This window comes from Aspergillus terreus, genomic scaffold (assembly GCF_000149615.1).
Source record: "Aspergillus terreus NIH2624 scaffold_12 genomic scaffold, whole genome shotgun sequence".
NCBI classification, from domain to species: Eukaryota; Fungi; Ascomycota; class Eurotiomycetes; order Eurotiales; family Aspergillaceae; genus Aspergillus; species Aspergillus terreus.
In genome coordinates this window covers 769,358-786,814 of record NT_165935.1, presented here as the reverse complement: position 1 = coordinate 786,814, position 17,457 = coordinate 769,358, and the positions used below count along the sequence as shown (strand labels likewise).

Genomic DNA, 17,457 nt, shown 5'->3' with positions numbered 1-17,457 from the left:
ATCTTCAGAACCCTTCGCGACCACGTCAATTATCCATCCATCGCGGTCTGCAGTCGCGTTCGTCGTCGGTGCTCGTTCCCTTCCCCTGAACTGACGATTGACACCTGTCACCCGTTGCCGCCCGTGGCCTCGCGCCCTCCCCTTGCCGTCCCTCGCAACTTAATCTCGCCGTCGCGTCCATCGGTGACGTCTGATCGATTATCTCTTTCTCCCCCGGCCGTCGTGGATCTGCGAGGCATGAGTGGCAGTTCGAACCAGTCCACCCGCACCAGCCCCGGCTCCTACAGCACCACCACCCAGCGAACGCACTCGGTCTCCTCGGGCGCGTCGCCTCCCCACTCGTCGCTCCCTTCCTCCCAGGCGCCTTCCACGGCCCAGAATGCGATGTCCACCGACGTGTATAATACATCTGTCTCGCAGCCTCCCGCTTCTCTAGGCCCGTCCTTCACCTACCCATTTGCCTCCATCGGTGGCTCCTCCGCCTTCGATCCCGCTACCATGCGCCTGGGCGATTCCGACCGGTCGGCGCAGAGCCTCAACGGCTTCGTCCGGTCCTCCGTCAGCGGCGGTGCCATCCTCATGCGCAATCTGCCCAGCAACACGAGTCGCGAAGCCTTGCGCAGTATGCTGCTGTTCGCCAAGGATCTGATCGATGTTGATTTCGACTCGGCCGGCCTCCCGGATGAGAAGGGATACTTGAGCGCCATTGCACGCTTTGGCACCGTCGCGGCTGCCGAAGAGGCCCGCGCTTTGCTCAACGGCAAACCCAACTCGAATAACGATGCGACCATGATCGTAGAGATGTACGACGGTCCCGCCGGACCCTCCCCGCTGGGCGGTCCCCGACGGAATACGATCGATCACTCCGCGACCCGCGGCCTCCTGGGAAGTCTCTCCAACGGCCCTCTTTCGCGCCAATCGTCCCGCTTCAACGGTACCTTCCAGAGCTTGACGGCCACCAACGCGTCGGTCGCCGCACCCAGTGACGCCCTTCCCCCGACATCGGAACCGGGATCTCGCATGCACAGCCTCTTCTCGCCCCAATCTCCGATCGGAAATGGTGTTCACGATCTCCCCCGCGTCAGTGGCAAGTCGATGATTGACCAGGATCTCGATGAAGAGACGGGGGAGCTGCTGAAAGACCCCGTCGGATATGCCGAGAATGGCCACTCGGCATCAGCGCGTCGAGCGACCAACCCCCAGTTTCCGACGAACCAATTTGCGGGTCTCAGTTTGTCCACGAACATCTCGTCCCCCCCGCCGCAGAACTATACACCCGGCGGGTCCGCGCAACCGCAAATGGGGTTGCCGACTCCGTCGTCGGCCTACGCACCGTCGCTCAACAGCAACATGGTCGGCGCCCCTTCTATGGGCATGTACGGCAATCCGCACACACCGCGCCACAGCCTTCCCGCCGCGAACCCGAACGACATGAACCCCCCGTGCAACACCTTGTACGTGGGCAATCTCCCTCCGGATGCATCCGAAGAGGAATTAAAGGCCCTGTTCATCAAACAACGCGGTTACAAACGGCTCTGCTTCCGGAATAAGCAGAACGGGCCAATGTGCTTCGTCGAGTTTGAGGACGTGGGCACGGCGGGAAAGACCCTGCATGAGCTGTATGGCTATCGACTGTCGAACAGCGTCAAAACCGGCATCCGTCTGAGCTTTTCAAAGAATCCCCTGGGCGTCCGTTCGTCCCAGCCGAGCGCGTCCAATGCGGCCATGGCCCCGCAGAACGCCGTGGCGGGCGGCAGTAGCCTCGGTGGCATGCACAACCATGTCTTCTCCAGCGTGAGTGGACCACCACCGGGTCTAATGGTTCCGCCCGGATTGGGCCCTCGGGTGCATCCTCACGCGCAAGTTCCCACGAACGGGTCCTACAATCCCAACGCGGGTCTGGGGATTCGGAATCCCATGAGTACGGCCATGTCGCACACGCCTCCCCTCGGCGGAGGGCCCACCAACGGCTCCTCGGCCGTGAACATGGGCCCTTACAACAACGTTTATTTTCACGATTACATGATGGGTCGGTAGAGCGACGCGATCTTAGTGAAGATAATGTCCGACACGTTTCATGATCACTCTGGGATATCCGGCGCATGAGGTTTGTTTACGAGCTAGATCAGCATTTGGAGGCTCTCCTTCCTCCTGGGAGTAAGGATTTGGGACTCTTGCTATAGCTGGATTTTCTGCCTTTGCTTTTTCTTCTCTTCTCTTCTCTTCTCTTCTCTTCTCTTCCATCTTTAATTTTCTTCGTGACACACTCTTCTGTCTTCCCTATTTGCTTTTGCTTTGACTTCGGTTATTTTTCCAATGCACTACGAGCATGGATCATGGGCGCCGTTATACACGTTATTACTTTGCTTGGGGAGGTTGCATCTCATCGCGTGCGTGTACCTGGTTTACAAGGAATTGTCTGTCCCCTGTTTGTGTTCTGTTACCCTCCTGCTTCATCATACCCTTTCTTGTACTGTGTTGTCTTCCCAATAATAGTGAGCTTGGCTTTGCATGCCTGTTTTTCTTACCTGCGTCTGAAGGGGTTGTCCGTTTGCAGCATTTGCCATGCATTTTCACCTGGATGGGATATTACTTGTGCTTTCGTTTGGTATACTGTGGAGGCAAGGTCTCCTACTTTGGTTCTTTTGTCCAGGCGGAAAACGATGGAAGCAGAGGGAGAACCCGGCTCTGCCACGATCGGCGACCCACTGTGAGGCGTTTTGCAATGGGTATACATTGAGATAAATTTCTGGTCTTTCGGATCTGATGGCTCCATGGAGCGCATTGTTCGCATGATCGCATTGCGGAGGTTGCTTGAGTCTGGCGTTTGGTTGGCTTGCCCCTTTTATATTGATATTGGACACCCATTACTGTGCACTAGCAAGAATTTGAAGTTGCTCATCGATTGGATCGAAGTATTAGCAGTATTCCTAGGGTACGGGTTGATGGCGTAGTACTTGTAGTAGTATGTATGGAGTAGTGTTGGTAGCTGGCGATGGGGTCAGCACGTGACGTGCACGTGACCACCGCGCAAAAGTTTCTTCCTGTTGACATTTCGACTTCATCCGCTCTCCCAAGTCACTCGTCCACCTCCCCTTTTCACTCCAATTCCCCCTTTCCCTCCCCAATTCCCTTCTGTTCTTCAACTGTACATAGAAAGGGACATCACAATGCCTCCGCGAATACAGAACCAGCTCGTCTCTAACTCCCTCCTCCCCTACCTTTCCTCGACCTCTTCCACCACCCTCTGCTCCTCCACAAGATGCTCTCCCTCCTGTCGGTCGACGAGCCGGCCATTCTCGTCGACATCATCGACGCAGACTAAACTCCGCTCTGACATGTTCACCTGGCTGAACGGCGAGGGGGCCGCCTTGAAGAACCACATTCCTGGTCAGACCAACTACCTGACACAGCTGCGGTACCGGCGCTCCGGGGAGGATGAGACCCCTGAACGGACGGGGCCGTCGCGGCCATTCCCATTAAACCCCAGCTTCGTCAGCGAGCCGATCCTCAGCGAGGAACTGCGTAACGAGATCTACGAGCGTGTGGTGCGGAAGAAGAAGAGCGTGCGGGCCGTCAGTGTTGAACTGGGTATCGATATGCGCCGTGTGGGTGCTGTCGTCCGGCTAGTCGAGCTGGAAAAGCGCATGAGACAACAGGTATTGCTCCCCTATCCTTGTTTCATACTCTGCCTTAGTGTCGTGTTGCGTGATGAGATATACACAAACGATTAGTCTTTATTACCTCCGGGAATGCTTACACTTGCCTTTTGTTACTGATATACACGATCAATGTCTTTTATGTCATCTGTTTGGATCGAAACGACACCGTGCTAACTGGTGATCCAGAACAAGGAGCTGGCGCTGCCCTACGCCCGGGCCATCCATGAAATGGTCCCAACCACCCCATTATACGAAGACCCCCGCGACCACCGCTCTAATCCTCACGAGTCCATCAACGACCTCCCAGTGCACCGCCTGACCGACCCGCAGATCTTCTACCCTGTCTCCGAGTCGCGGCATTTCACCCGCACGGACGCTGGCCGCGTGTTCTCCGCCGCCCCGGCGCAGGAACATGCCCAGGTTGCTCGTGATACTGCGGACCCCGACGCTGCCGTGTCCCGCATCACGCAGCAGCCCGGATCGGCGATCGAGACTGTCGGTAAGGGTGCGGAGGAGCAGCAGGTGCTGCAGCCGGCGGATGTGCGGATTCCTCACCCGCATCTGGTGGCCCACGAGCGGCACCGTCTCGCGCATCCGTTCGAGGGCCGCGAGACGCAGAAGTTGTATGAGCGTCGGCTGCGTAGCGAAGAGGAGGCGGAGCGGGCGCGCAAGCAGGCTGCGAAGGACCGCGCGGAGCAGCAGATGCAGAAGGTGCAGCCTGCGGACTCGCGGTTCGAGTTCCGCTTCAAGGATGTTGAGGTTAGCCGGGAGACGGTTGGTGCTGATGGTCGTGGAGCGAAGGCGCCTGGCCAGCGGTACGGTGTGCCCAGCTATGAGCGGAAGAAGGGTCAGGTCAAGATCCCTACCCGTGTGGAGGTTTAGCGTATTTGACGATGTACTGGTGGATGTACTATCTACATGTATTATAGTATTATATCTGTGCTATTAGCAATATACTTATGTGAGTATGTGAACATTCGTATGTAGCTTGGGCTGATCATGTATATAGTTGAGGGCGGACAACTGCAGACCTTCGTGTACTTTGGAAGCTGTATCATTCATACCACCTATTCCCGTCTGCACAGACTATAGCTTCGAGGTGAAGCGTTTACCCACCGCCGCCAACCTCTCCGCAGCCTCGGCCATCATCTCATCCACGATCTCCTTTGCCGACTGCACCTGCTGAATCTCGGCGGCGCACACGCCCATCAGATGCGGGTACGCATTGTCCAGGATCTCAGGGTCATCCGGATGGGCGTCGGCGTCGTGCTCGACAGGCAGGATGCCCTTGGATGTGAGCTCCTTGATCTCGGCCTGGCGATTCTGCTCCCAGTTGAGGATATAGTCCGTCTTGCGGACTCTCAGCGGACGGCCCTACCACACGCATCAGTCCAGCCCATCACCCCTCCATTCACCACATCATCTCAAACAGGCAGGCAGCAGACTCACCGAAAAGATAATCGTGCGAATGGTATCATCAAAACCAGCCGCCGTAACGGCCTCCTGATGCGCACGCGACGCCCCGGCCTCCCTCGCAACAACAAACCGCGTGCCCACCCACACCGCCGACGCTCCCAGCATCAGCGCCGCCGCCAGCGACGCCCCACAGTAGATACCCCCCGCCGCGACAAGCTGCACGGGCTGGCCCGTCAGCGGGCTCGTCTTCCCGCGCAGCAGCCGCGCCACGGCGGGCACCAGCACGGACGTCGGCACGTCGCCCGTGTGCCCGCCGCCCTCGCTGCCCTGCGCGCAGACGATGTCGACGCCGCGCGCGAGACACTTCGCCACGTGCTTCGGGTGTCCGATCATGTTCATGTACAGCACGCCGGCGGCGTGCAGCCGGTCCACGACGTGCTGTGGGGGGACGCCCACCGCCGACACGAAGAGTTTCGTGCCGGTTTCGATGATCACCGTGATCAGGTCGTCGAGCTGGCCTTTTGTGTAGTCGTAGCTGGTCCTTTATTAGTATACGCCTTCCTGAGGGGAGATAGAAGAAGGGAAGGGAAGGGAAGGGGAAGGACTTGGTCTTCCGGGCGTTGCCGCCCACCTGCGGGATGAGCAGATCAACCCCAAACGGCGCGTTCTTGTCGTGTAGATACGACTTGAGCTCGGCGATGGCGTCGCGCAGCGCAGCGGGCGTGTAGCCGATGCCGCCGATGACCCCGATGCCGCCGGCGTTGGTGACTGCGGCGGCGAGACGGGGCCCGGCGGCGGTGCCCATGCCGGCGAGCATGATGGGATGGGTGATGCCGAGGAGGTCCGTCATGGATGTTTGGATGGTTTCTGGGTTGTCTGTTAGTGGGGTCTGTTTTGGGTGGGGAGTTGTATAGGACGTACGTGGGGATGCCATGGTGGATGGTACACTGCTACACTGTGCGCTTGTGAGGATGGTGCGTAAAGATGAGATGAGGGTTATTTGATGTCGCCCGTACTGTCTATATACATCAATCTGAGCACAACACCTCCTCTTTCCCCTCTAGTTGCGTGGTCTAACCGTGCTGCCTCGGATCCGACGCAACCGAGGCGCTAGCCAGTTGTTCGACTAGAGTAGTGGGGCAGACTGTTCAACGGTTATAGTCCGTAGATTAATTATAGATTGTAGGTGAGGGTATTGGGACACGTTAAACATTGCATACTAGATTCTAGGTTATCTGCGTAATAATTTGGATGTGCCGAATGGCTGCCATTCTCGGCATCGAACGACGCCTTTTCGGCAGCGATTTAGTAGCACAGAAACGATAAAATGATGGACGCCGATCTGGACGAACAGATAGTATGTAGCTCTTGACTTCGGGAAGCCCTACCACAGGTGCTTGCAGGTTAAGTCGCAGTAGAAGGGGGTGGAGTTTCAATCTTGCTGCTGTCCGCCCAGCCTTGACGATAGGAGTCCCAGTGTTGGTCAATAACCACACGTCGACCCTTTGCCGTCCGAAGCTTGATGTTTCGCTTCTTGAGATAAGATTCTGCAACCTGTTCGGACATGGCACGGAACCGGACCAGCTGCATCTCAGAGGCCCACGGGGAACGCGAGGAATCCTCGTCCTTGATAGCGGTGGTACCTGAAGGTTCAGGCTTTACCGGATGTTGAGGAATCTTGTCCATCTCCATGCTCTCTGGTTGTTCTTGTTCAGTCAATTTCTTCAGGTTGTCGTCCACATCTCCCGTCAGATCTATCACATCGACATGATGTTCATTGAAATCGGCTCGTCCTTCCCCATCTCTGACCTGCCCATCCTCGTCGACATCCATGGCATCCTGGTTACCTCTACCCCAGCGTTGATAATTCACAAGCTGGATACCTGGGCCAGCGAGCGCTGCACCTGGAGTAACAGACTGCCAGGAGCTAGCCTAACATGAAGTGTCGATAATTCATAACCCTACCAGATCCTGCTGATGATCTCTCATCCGAATTGCATTGAACCATTCGTGTAATACTAGTTAAACAAATCGTGTTTCGTAAGTTGATTCACATTGATATCGGATCTCACGATGCCACCGAGCGTCTTCGGTCTTCGCAACTGTATAAATATCCTGCCAGCGGCCTTCATCGGGAAGAATCTCATCTTCTCCTTCCACCCGCACCTTGATTTTCTCGAAATACAATCGCACATCCTGCAGGATTTCCCGGGCATTTCCATACAACCCTTTCCAGGCCTTCAGCAGGATGGGGCCTAATCGCCTCTCGTCTAATAGCTGGAACTTGCCCTCCGTCTGCTGTTCCTGACGGTACCCCGCTAGATCCCCGTCGGCTGGCAATGGATCTGTAGGCTCACTCCACAGTGGCGCATCCGGGGTAAAACCATCGGTCATACACCTCCATATAAAAGTCGCCCAATCCGAAAGATCGAGCTTCGGGCCCAGTTCTGGGGACCCAGAGGTTGCAGGATTCATTGCAGAATAGTACTCCTCTTCATATCGATCTGTATTTGGAGAGTATGGCCATGTATCCGTCGGAATTGTGGCGCTTAAAAATCCGCTGAGAGCAATTGAGAGATCATATCGAATCCAGATCGTAGCAAAGCTGAAATCCATGAGGTAGACCGACTTCTCATGGAGGAATATGAGGATAGACAGCGATTGCAGTGCCCAGCGGTAGTAGAGTAGGAGAAGGGGATCTCTCAGAGTCTCTCCCGGAGGGCATGAGCTCGCGAGAGGCGGCAACGTCGTGCGAGCCAGCGGACCGGGCTCTAGCTTCTCCAGCAGATATCCGCCCGGGAGGCGGCCGAGGTATTGGACGATGCGAGAGTGGATATGAATTGGTTGGTCTGTGTGAGCGTGCGGTTCGTCTGTACTATGTGCCAGATACCCGTACACCCGTGGGACCCGATCCACGATAGCAGACCATTCCTCCGGATCAACACGCGGGTTGGCTTTGTGGCAGACTTGAAAGGCCACAACACATTCCTGATTCCGATGCAGCACAAAGTAGACTGTCTGATACAAATCGTGGTAGTAGTCCTCGCAGCGGGGACTACAGACAGAGGGCACGACATCGCCGGGCCAGGGTAGGAGGTCCTGCGGTTGCTCTGCGCCCTCGAGGTCAGTGGGAGAATGCTCAGGGCGACCAGACGACCAGGCCGTGCCCATGGCCGAGAGACAGGGAGGAACTGGATCGGAAAGAAAGGAGGAAAAACTGAGCAGGAGGCGAGAAGTCTCATTGCCAAGGACAGCTTGGCACAGGCCCGCCAATCTCTCCTATACAACGTATTCCAGTCTATACCTAGGTAGTCATAAGGAACTAATGTAACACGAAACTATACCTTTGACCATTCAGTTATGTCTGCATCAGCGGATTCAATATGCGCCTATCTGCTCACTTCTAATCAAAGAGGAATAGTATAAGCCCCATCATAATGACAATCCTTCTTCACCATCTCCTTCGGGTTCTCCACACAGTTCCACTTTCCATCCGTCTCATCCAGGTACGCCCGGCCCCCGATGGGTGTTCCCGCGATACGCTCCAGCGCAAGCGTGAACTTGCCGATGTCGGTGAGCCCATCCGGGAACTGGATGAGGTATTCGCCGCCGGTGCAGCGGGCGTTCTGGTCGGGGGCCGAGTTGGTGGGCCTTCGAGGGAGTTAGTTACGATCAAGATGGGACTTATCAGTTTGTCTTTGGGGAAACTGACCATATCAGGTTGCAGTCCACGGGGGTCTCGCCGGCAGGGCCGTTGGTGTCCAAGAGGGAGAAGCTCATGGTGCCGTCGAGGGAGATGCGGGCTCGGAGGCCGTTGAGCACGAAGGCGCCGTCGCGCTTGTTTGGGGCTGGGGCGGCGATGGCGGCGGAGGTGGCCAGGAGGAGAGCAGTGATGGAGAGCTTCATATTGTAGAATGATTGGAGAGCTGTTTATTGAATTGTTCGGGTTGTGATGTTACAGATGATTTCGACGGGTATTCACTCCATGTTTATAACTTTTCGCTTTGCTGGAGCTATACATCTAAAAGCAGAAAGTGAAGGATTCAAAGTGTCTTAGACCAGTGTAACGGTATACTGACACCAGGCTGAGTAAACAAAGTGACACCGCAATTAGGGCTGTGTATTTGAAGCTTAACGGGAGGTCCAATGCAGGTTGTTGATCATCATCTTCTCCAGCCAAGCCATTTAAGGCATCCTGCGATGTCAATGTGTAGGGCTGGGCTGAGCCACGTCCGCGTACATGTTTTTGGACTGTCTTGGATCTGTGCTTTATTTAGTAGATTCGAGTAAGCTGCCAAGCTGAAGCTGGCAGATGTGCTTCCTGCTGTGTAACACGAGTCCGATTTTGTGGCGTAAGCCAACCGCCAAAGAAGAAAACATAGCAGGCTGAATCCAGCAAACTAGGCTCCGTCGAGTTTCTATTGTTGGTTCCGGCTTGTCGTTTGGCTGTCCGTAAATGAAGTCGGCCTAAAGCTTACTATATCGACTACTTTCGACTCCTTCGTTGGATAATTCGGGTTGCCTAATCATGTCGATCATCATACGAGTACATCTTTGGGCTGAGTGTGAATCATGTCAAGTCCTTGATTAGAGCTGTCTCGATGCGACACCAAGAAGTATATAAACGTTCACCTAGAACGGTGTTTCTCGTAAAGAATCAGCAAGTGCACTTATTTAGCTCACTACTAGATATTCTTCCAATCTCAATAGCTATCGAAATGCAGACTTTCACCTTTACCGCATTCATTGCCTCGCTGGCTGCACTCTCCAGTGCCGCACCCCCTGAGAAACGTCAAATCAAGTCTGTCCCGATCACCTTCTACACCCCTGAAGGTGAAAAATGGTCCCAGGCGTTCCCCACGGATATGACCCCCCAAGAAGTTGGTATGTGTTTGCGCCGCTTGCTCCGATATTGCTGGAGTTCCTAAACACTAACGCTAACCCCATGTAGAGGTCAAGAAGACCGTATCTCACATCTACAACCCCGGAGGAGCCACCTGCTTCTTCTCTGGATCTCAGGGTGAATGGATCAAAGTGCCCATTGCGGACCACCAGTTGGAGACGCCTCAGTCGTTGAAGACGGGAAGCTGTGCTCATCTGTAGGGATGAATCGAGTACGTTTGGAGATTGTCTGAATAATTGTCCTCTGTGGTACATATAGAAGCATACCTTCATAACTACACCATTGAAGTAGATCCTTTATTCAGGCCAATCGCCTCTCATCAACTGCCCGCTTAGCTCTTATGATAGGATCTTAACTTAGTTCGCAGAAGCTGTCTTGCTCCTAGGATACGTATTGTTATAAGACCTGTCACCAGTGGATTCTACATACCCTCGTGCTTAAACTGCTACACTAGCAGTCGCTCAGCCTAGACGGATCCCAGCGGTTCGACATGAATATCCCATATATGGACATTTTTGGCTTTGAAGGCATATTTTCGAAATACGGGTACAAAGGACAAAGCAATGGAAGTGGCAATATTTGGTTGTAGACGGTTGACGTCACTTACTAGACATTGTACAGAGTATGAGTATAGTTCCGGCGATCCTACTCGACAGGACTTACAAATTTAGTATGGAACAGCCTGGATCCCGTGCCAGCCGCGGAGAAATGGAGTTGTCTTCTCCCGTTGCATCGGACGTCACTGGGTGGTTCCTACGTTATCCCTTCCATGGCTCTCGCCGCGAATTCCCAAGGGACAACAATCCCATGACGCCGTCCCGAGTCCAACTCTGCCTACTTAAGCCCGGCCAGTGATTTGTGGCCAGACAGTTGAGGACGACCATCTGAAAGGAGATGCTTCTCTTTATACGAAAGAGAACACATGGCGTCCTGCAGTCTGAATGACAGTGCCGCAGACTGCCAGCGAAGCTACAGGATTCCTCGTCTCCCAGCCACAGCAGTTCGTCCTGATAGCGTTTTCGAGCATAGCACTCTTCATCGCCATTGAGGTTATTATCCTGTGCTTCGTCACCTTTAAGCGCTACCGAGGCGCCTACTTTTGGAGTCTGCTCGTCGCCTCCTGTGGCCTCATCGTCAACTGCATCGGGTTCATTATCTTTTTCTTCGTCAGGGCCTCTCCCTATGTCTCTGTCACCCTGATTTTGATAGGCTGGTACTGTATGGTGACTGGCCACTCGATCGTGCTCTGGTCGCGACTGCATCTTGTCTTCCGTCGGCCGAAGTATCTGAGGCTCATCCTCTATCTCATCGTGACCAATGCTATCTGTCTACATGTCCCGATAACAGTGCTCCTATATGGAGCTGTGGCGCCGACATCACCCCCGTCCTTTGACCGAGGATACGACATCATGGAACGAATCCAGCTCATCGGGTTCTGTCTCCAGGAGTTTCTTCTCTCGGGGATATACATATGGCAGACCACCAAGCTGCTGCGACTTCGCCCGCAAGCCGCGCCCTATCGAGTGGTTCTCACCCGGTTGTTGGTGATTAATGTTGTGATCCTCGCGCTGGACGCTACGGTTGTGATCCTGGAGTATGCTGGTCTGTTTTCTTTGCAGGTTTTCTTCAAGCCCTTGGCATATGGACTCAAGCTGAGGCTCGAATATGCCATCCTCGGCAGTCTGATACAGCTTGTAACGAGTGGCAGTTATTGTGCACAGGTACCGTCGAGTGAGGGGGTCCATGATACTAGTCCGTTGCCGGGTTAAGTCCCGTTGTAAATATTACGTCTTTGCAGATCTCTAATTAGATTTCGAACCCGCTCAATATCAACACCGTAGACATATCATCCATCGCTCCGCTTAATATCAGCATAATCGTCAGATTCATACAGTCATCAATCATCAGCTACCGCAGCATCCGCACAACAGCATCCGCCGCGACAGTCGCAACATCCCACGTCTTCCGCATCTCCGCCATCCCACTGATACTAATCTTCCACCACCCAAACGACAACCTCCGCTCCAGCTCGATCTCACTGACGACCTCCGCATCCAGCCCACCCGTTGCCTTTGTGCTATGCGCAATGACCCATCGCGCGGCGTGAGGTGTCAGCATCGCGCCAGGACTGCTATCCGACTCCGACACGGTAAGGGTGTCATCCGTCCCCGGGCTTGTATCTCTGCCCGTGGAGACAGTAGTCGACAGCAGTACCGGCGAGTCCGGAAGAGTCACCGACGACGAGCCAGGTGTCGACGGCGACACGGGGAAAAAGTACCACCACTGGATCTTCCCGCACACAGGATGGCTGTTTCCCCGGTCGAAGCTATCCCCGGCCATGCAGTCGCACGAGTACACGCGTACGCACGGAATAGCGATTACCCTTTCCTCAGTGATAGTGGTCACGTCTGCGCCTTTCTCCAAGGCTTGAATCTGAATCTGCACAAACGCAATACACGAGTCGTACAGCTCCGAATTGTCCAGATTACATCCCTGCATCCATGCCGCAGTGCGGATCATCGGGTCGCCCGTGACTGCGACGATCGTCATCGAGGACTGTCCGCCCGCGGCGCAAAGCGCATCGAGGGGCAAGAACCGCGTGAGCGAGCCCACATCCTGCAGGCGGGTGCGGAGGTCTGCGAACGACATGCAGTCCCGTAGGTACGCAAAGTACCCCCGCGGATGCGTCGACGCCTGGTGGGCGGCTAGCTCATCCAACAGCAGGAGAACCTGCTCTCTGTCGTCCGGCGAGGCAGTCTCCCAGGTCCGCGAGGTCATCAAGCCCTGCTGGACGGCGGTGCCGCCCGGGGCGAAGTAGTAGACCACACTGCGCAGGATGAGCCAGAAGACCTGGAAGGCGATCCAGACGTAGAGCGCGCGGTCGGGCTCGCCGTCCAGCGAGGTGAAAGTGCCCAGGAGACCGACGAGGTTGACGCCAACGCCTGCGGCGCCGAGGACCGTGCGCCAGAGGACGTGGCGGCGGATGTTGGCCGGGATGCCGAGGACGATTTTGCCGTGTTCGCCGACCTGGAGCGCCGAGGGCAGCGGGGTCCCCGCGACGAGGTGTCGGGTGCGTTTGGTGGCATCGTCACGGCCGAGTCCGGTGGTCTGCAGGAGCACGGCAGCTGCGAAGGCGTGCGCCCAACCTACCATCGTCCAAACCCAGACGCGACGGCTCCCGATAGCGCGCAGGACGAACACCTCGATCAGTTTGGCGAGCGAGAGCAGCAGGCATAGCCAGTCGCGCCAGGCGGCAGGGACACCACCCACATCCAGGATGAAGCGGTGGATAGCGATGGGGGCGCCTTTCTCACTGTTAGGGACTGTGTCGAGGGCCAGCCGTGCGTTCTTGTCCAGCGTATACAGGCAGTGGGAGCGGTAATGGGAGTGTCTGCCGTCATAGTCGGCGGCCTTGATCTGTGCGATTTCGCCCGCCTTCTTTTCGGTGCGTGGGCGATCTGTCGTCCTCCAAAACGGTTTGGGAGTCGAATCAAGTATCCAACGACCGACCCATCGTCGTTGCGGCAAGACTTCGATGGCACAAGCATCGCCCAGATCCATGCGACTGCGTGCCTGTTTGAACCGATTTACAGGCAGGACGACACCGATAGCATCATCGACAAACTGGTTGCGCAGGCCCATCGACTCACGCAGGAAATCCGGCGCTGACGCCGCCAGGCAGGCCTTGACAACGTGGACGACACCGAAGCAGCTCATGGGTGCCCAAACAACTCCGCACGCCGCCTTGAGGCCATGGATGAGGGCTTCGGCGATGGGGGCCCCGATAATAGTCGACACGGCCGAGATCTCCACTAAGCTGCCCCCGAGTTTCTTGACTTCGGCCATCTCGAAGATTTTACTTGCTGCGTGTAAAACAGACTGAATGAAAGTCCCGAGCGAGTAGTGCCGTACATACTCGGCAAATAGGGAGAAATAATGCTGAAAAAGAGCATGAGGCGCACTCATGACTATATTCTGTTTTTCCCCGGGATGTTTCGTGCGGTCACAGGCCATCAGCCGTCGAGCCTCCCCGGTGCCTCGTCTGAGGAAACGTGAAAGAACGATAAGACACGTTTGTCGTCGCGGGGGTCAGGCCACGCCACCAATCATGCCCTCTCGCTAGAAATTGTCTGGGCAGTGGTGACAGCCGCAATGAGGCTTGCAGGATCACGATGTCAGCCATGCAGTTCTGTCCAGTCAGGATGCCGCAGAACCGAGGCAGGACGTTGTAGTCCTGCTGCCATATCAGCGATTGGGCCAGGACGGATCAGGATCTAACTACAGAAGGTTTCCAGTTGCTTGGGGGGAATAATCAATTCGTAACATTGCATATATGATATGGCTGGGAAATAAGCTAAATGAACGGGTCAAGGACTATGCTGGGTATCCATGGACGTCGCAAAGAGACAACAATCATAGCACAAGAACATATAGAGACAAACCATGAATCAACCAGACAGCTCCGCACTGACAACGGCTGTGTGGTTGGAAGCAGAGTCCGGGCCGTCTATACTCCCACTGCCCGAAGAGTCTTCCCGGGAGATCTCGTACTTGCCTAGACGAGAGTGGCTGTTTGATTTCCGCCCTTCCAAGCGTCGAGAGGGTGATTCTATCGCTGAAGGTGACTTCTTCAACGAGCCCTCATGACCCACCTGCAACGGACTGGTATGGCCTTCTGAAGTTGGGGACGACTGGTTCGAGTCCGCGAACCCTCTCCATTTCCGCCACCCTTCAAAGTCAATCAACGCCTGCATGCAGCCCCATTCGGTGACTTTCTGTTCGAGCCATTCAAACCGAACCGGCTAGACAAGTTAGCAACATTCATGCGGAACGCCGAGGAAGGTATACACACCTTTGTCAAAAAGTCATTGCAGCCGGCCGCCAAAGCCTCGTGACGGTCACTCTGGAGACTGCTAGCGGTCAAGGCCACAATGATAACGGGACTCTTGAACAACGACAGATCATGCAAGGCATCCTCCTCCTTCAGAGCATCCCGCTCCTCGGGAGAAGTCGGCGGGGACGTCGCAGTGGCACTGGCCGCGGCGCTGGACCGGCCAGAGGCGGTCTTAGGGAATACACCGATGCCATTGAGCCGCTCCAGGCGTCGAATTTCCTTGGTTGCGTCCAGACCATTCATCACGGGTAGTTGGATATCCATCAGGACCAGATGAAACCCGCCCTGACGCCATTTCTTCACCGCCTCCTCTCCATTGGCCGCACATTTCCATCGCACGCTCAGCCGCTTCATGAAAGCTTCCAGGAGCCGCTGGTTGATAACGTTATCTTCGACAATGAGGACGTTGATCGGCGGGACTGTGCCTTCGATGAGACCTCCAAAGGCGGCATTGAGACTCTGGGCGCTGGTCTTCTTCGGCTTGGGCTGACGCGGGCGGGGCGATGCCACCCGTGTTGGCGGGGTCAGAGTCTTAGTCTGGGGAGATTCCGGAGGTGGTGCGGGGGGTGTTGGCACGGAGGGAGCTGGAGGAGGGGGCATTGATGCGGGAGATATGCCGTGATCTAGGGAGGTTAGCGAGGACTCGTGTGGAGAGAGCACCGAAAAGCGAGACAGCTCACCTTTGGGGTTAGGTGCTTGACCAAGCATAGTCGGGGAGTTGGTCGTATGCCGGGTCAAGGGAGGACGTCGCGACGAACGGTTGCCCCGACTGCCGGGGGAGGGTAACGGAGGGACCATACCAGTGGTGAGGACCGATATTGACGGTGCGGGATGGGCGCTGACGCTCCCGGAGGAATTGGACGGATGGGTTGGTGGGGTCGGGACATTGGGGTTGATGGGCATGAGGGGGAAGTATTCGCCATGTTCGCCAGGCTCAGACTGGTTGTAGTAGACACTGTGACGCGGGGACGGCTTTGGCGTTTTACGCGAGGGAATGTCGATGATAAGGGCCTCCTCGATCATCTGACCCCCGGGATAGTAGGAATCCACGACGGCGACCAACGGCTCCTCTGGGCTCAACATCCGATCCGGGTGGGTTTGTCGGTTGGAACCTTCGCGGGGGCTGATGCGGATGGTGATATCGGGAGCATCGAAGGTCCGTCCCAGAGAATTGGCGTATTTGAGGATGACCTGGTCGCGTAATTCGTCGACCAAGGCATCGTCGGCGGTTGGGACCAAGGTGGCCGAAGCCCCCGGGCGTCTGACCCAGATCTTGCGCGGGGCCATGGCAGGTATGAGGGAGGGATGAGGATCGGACGCAATCGCAGGGTCGAACAGGGAGGAAACCAACTGCTGGTTCGGCGCGAACAAGGATTGACGACGAGCCCCCAAGCTAGGACGCTTCGGAAACGAGACAGGGGAAGGGAGCACGGCGCGATTCAGTGGCGGCTGGGAAGCCTTCTCGGCGACGGCATGCAGAGAGGAGACCGAGTGCTTCTCGGGGAGGGAGCGATCCCGCGCCTGGTTGTAGACGAGTTGCAACGCGAGGCTATCGGGAGTGGGAGGCGTAGGCGGAGGAGACGCGGGAGGAAGCTCCAAATCGGGCGAAAAGCTGTGTCGGTCGGAGGGATTTGGATTTCTCCGAGAAGGGGAGTCCAATGGCTTCTTCTTCGAGTGGGAGGAATACGGTCGAGAAGTCGAAACAGAGGGGAGAGGGGACGGAGTGGCAGAAGCAGACAGACAGGGAGAAGAGGAAGAATGAGGAGGGGAATGGGAGGAGATGAGGTTCTTCTGGTGGTGGTGGTGGAGAGGAGGAGTGGATTCACCCGTTCCCGATCGCCGCAACAGTTTGGTTTTGAGTTTATTCCAGGTCATCATTCTGGTTTTCAAGAAGAGAGGGAAAGGGAGAGGGAAAGGGAACGGGGAGCGAAAGAGAGAGCCGGCCTCGAGACCGAGGGGGAATTGGGACGGAGGACATAATTGTGAGACAAGAACGATGAAGTGGAAAAGGAGGAGAAAGAGGAGATGCAGCTAGACTGATGCAGCCGAACCCGTGATATCTCTCTATCGCACGCTATCTCTACTACTTCTCTCCTCCCTCCACATCCCCCCGTCCATTTCTCTCTGCCAGCACTTCATCCACGCTCCGTCCACTCGTCTTCGCCTCTTGTCGAATGTGTCGATATCGAATGCGCCAGACAATGTGGCTCATGTAGATTCCCCCCTCCAACACCACCCTGATACCCGTCAGTACTCTGTCTCCCACATCACATGTCAGGTACCTACACAATGATATACATGATTCCCCCGAGAATATCAAAGCTCCCTTCGGCCGCTGCATTCATTAGTCTCGGTACCTCATCGCAACACGAAGACAGGCAAACGAACCTAACGAGAATAGAGAGAACAGCCCCCCAAACGTATCAATGGTTAAGAACACCCAGTCTCCCTGCATTAGCATACCTATGACACTTCAAAAAGCTCGAACCAACTCACTAATCCCAATCACGCGCCCATCGCGCTTCCACAGCTCGAAATACGGCGGGATCAATCCGGACGCCAGCAGCACCGCGGCGATGACT

General features: G+C 55.8%; 8 protein-coding genes across 8 annotated transcripts; 3 read left to right on the top strand and 5 right to left on the bottom strand.

Moving 5' to 3' along the window:
• Positions 1–237: 237 nt before the first annotated feature.
• Positions 238–2,037, top strand: ATEG_08266 (uncharacterized protein; the record flags this gene model as incomplete). The annotated part of the gene is made up of 1 exon (XM_001216887.1): positions 238–2,037. One exon carries the CDS (start codon positions 238–240, stop codon positions 2,035–2,037), a length of 1,800 nt encoding a protein of 599 aa, XP_001216887.1.
• A 1,133-nt stretch (positions 2,038–3,170) lies between these two features.
• ATEG_08265 (mitochondrial 37S ribosomal protein mS45) lies at positions 3,171–4,544 on the top strand (the record flags this gene model as incomplete). The annotated part of the gene is made up of 2 exons (XM_001216886.1): positions 3,171–3,659; positions 3,849–4,544. 2 exons carry the CDS (start codon positions 3,171–3,173, stop codon positions 4,542–4,544), a joined length of 1,185 nt encoding a protein of 394 aa, XP_001216886.1.
• A 204-nt stretch (positions 4,545–4,748) lies between these two features.
• Positions 4,749–6,012, bottom strand: ATEG_08264 (NAD(P)H-dependent flavin oxidoreductase; the record flags this gene model as incomplete). Its single annotated transcript, XM_001216885.1, has 3 exons — positions 4,749–5,036; positions 5,112–5,591; positions 5,710–6,012. The coding sequence occupies 3 exons, from the start codon at positions 6,010–6,012 to the stop codon at positions 4,749–4,751; spliced, it is 1,071 nt and encodes a 356-aa protein (XP_001216885.1).
• A 1,088-nt stretch (positions 6,013–7,100) lies between these two features.
• Positions 7,101–8,984, bottom strand: ATEG_08263 (uncharacterized protein; the record flags this gene model as incomplete). The annotated part of the gene is made up of 4 exons (XM_001216884.1): positions 7,101–8,188; positions 8,383–8,416; positions 8,534–8,729; positions 8,791–8,984. 4 exons carry the CDS (start codon positions 8,982–8,984, stop codon positions 7,101–7,103), a joined length of 1,512 nt encoding a protein of 503 aa, XP_001216884.1.
• An 812-nt stretch (positions 8,985–9,796) lies between these two features.
• On the top strand, positions 9,797–10,181 carry ATEG_08262 (uncharacterized protein; the record flags this gene model as incomplete). Its single annotated transcript, XM_001216883.1, has 2 exons — positions 9,797–9,962; positions 10,030–10,181. 2 exons carry the CDS (start codon positions 9,797–9,799, stop codon positions 10,179–10,181), a joined length of 318 nt encoding a protein of 105 aa, XP_001216883.1.
• Positions 10,182–10,447: 266 nt separating this feature from the next.
• Positions 10,448–11,243, bottom strand: ATEG_08261 (uncharacterized protein; the record flags this gene model as incomplete). The annotated part of the gene is made up of 2 exons (XM_001216882.1): positions 10,448–10,587; positions 10,955–11,243. 2 exons carry the CDS (start codon positions 11,241–11,243, stop codon positions 10,448–10,450), a joined length of 429 nt encoding a protein of 142 aa, XP_001216882.1.
• A 646-nt stretch (positions 11,244–11,889) lies between these two features.
• ATEG_08260 (uncharacterized protein) lies at positions 11,890–13,827 on the bottom strand (the record flags this gene model as incomplete). The annotated part of the gene is made up of 1 exon (XM_001216881.1): positions 11,890–13,827. One exon carries the CDS (start codon positions 13,825–13,827, stop codon positions 11,890–11,892), a length of 1,938 nt encoding a protein of 645 aa, XP_001216881.1.
• Positions 13,828–14,429: 602 nt separating this feature from the next.
• On the bottom strand, positions 14,430–16,750 carry ATEG_08259 (response regulator; the record flags this gene model as incomplete). The annotated part of the gene is made up of 3 exons (XM_001216880.1): positions 14,430–14,783; positions 14,834–15,498; positions 15,556–16,750. The coding sequence occupies 3 exons, from the start codon at positions 16,748–16,750 to the stop codon at positions 14,430–14,432; spliced, it is 2,214 nt and encodes a 737-aa protein (XP_001216880.1).
• Between the last annotated feature and the right edge of the window lie 707 nt (positions 16,751–17,457).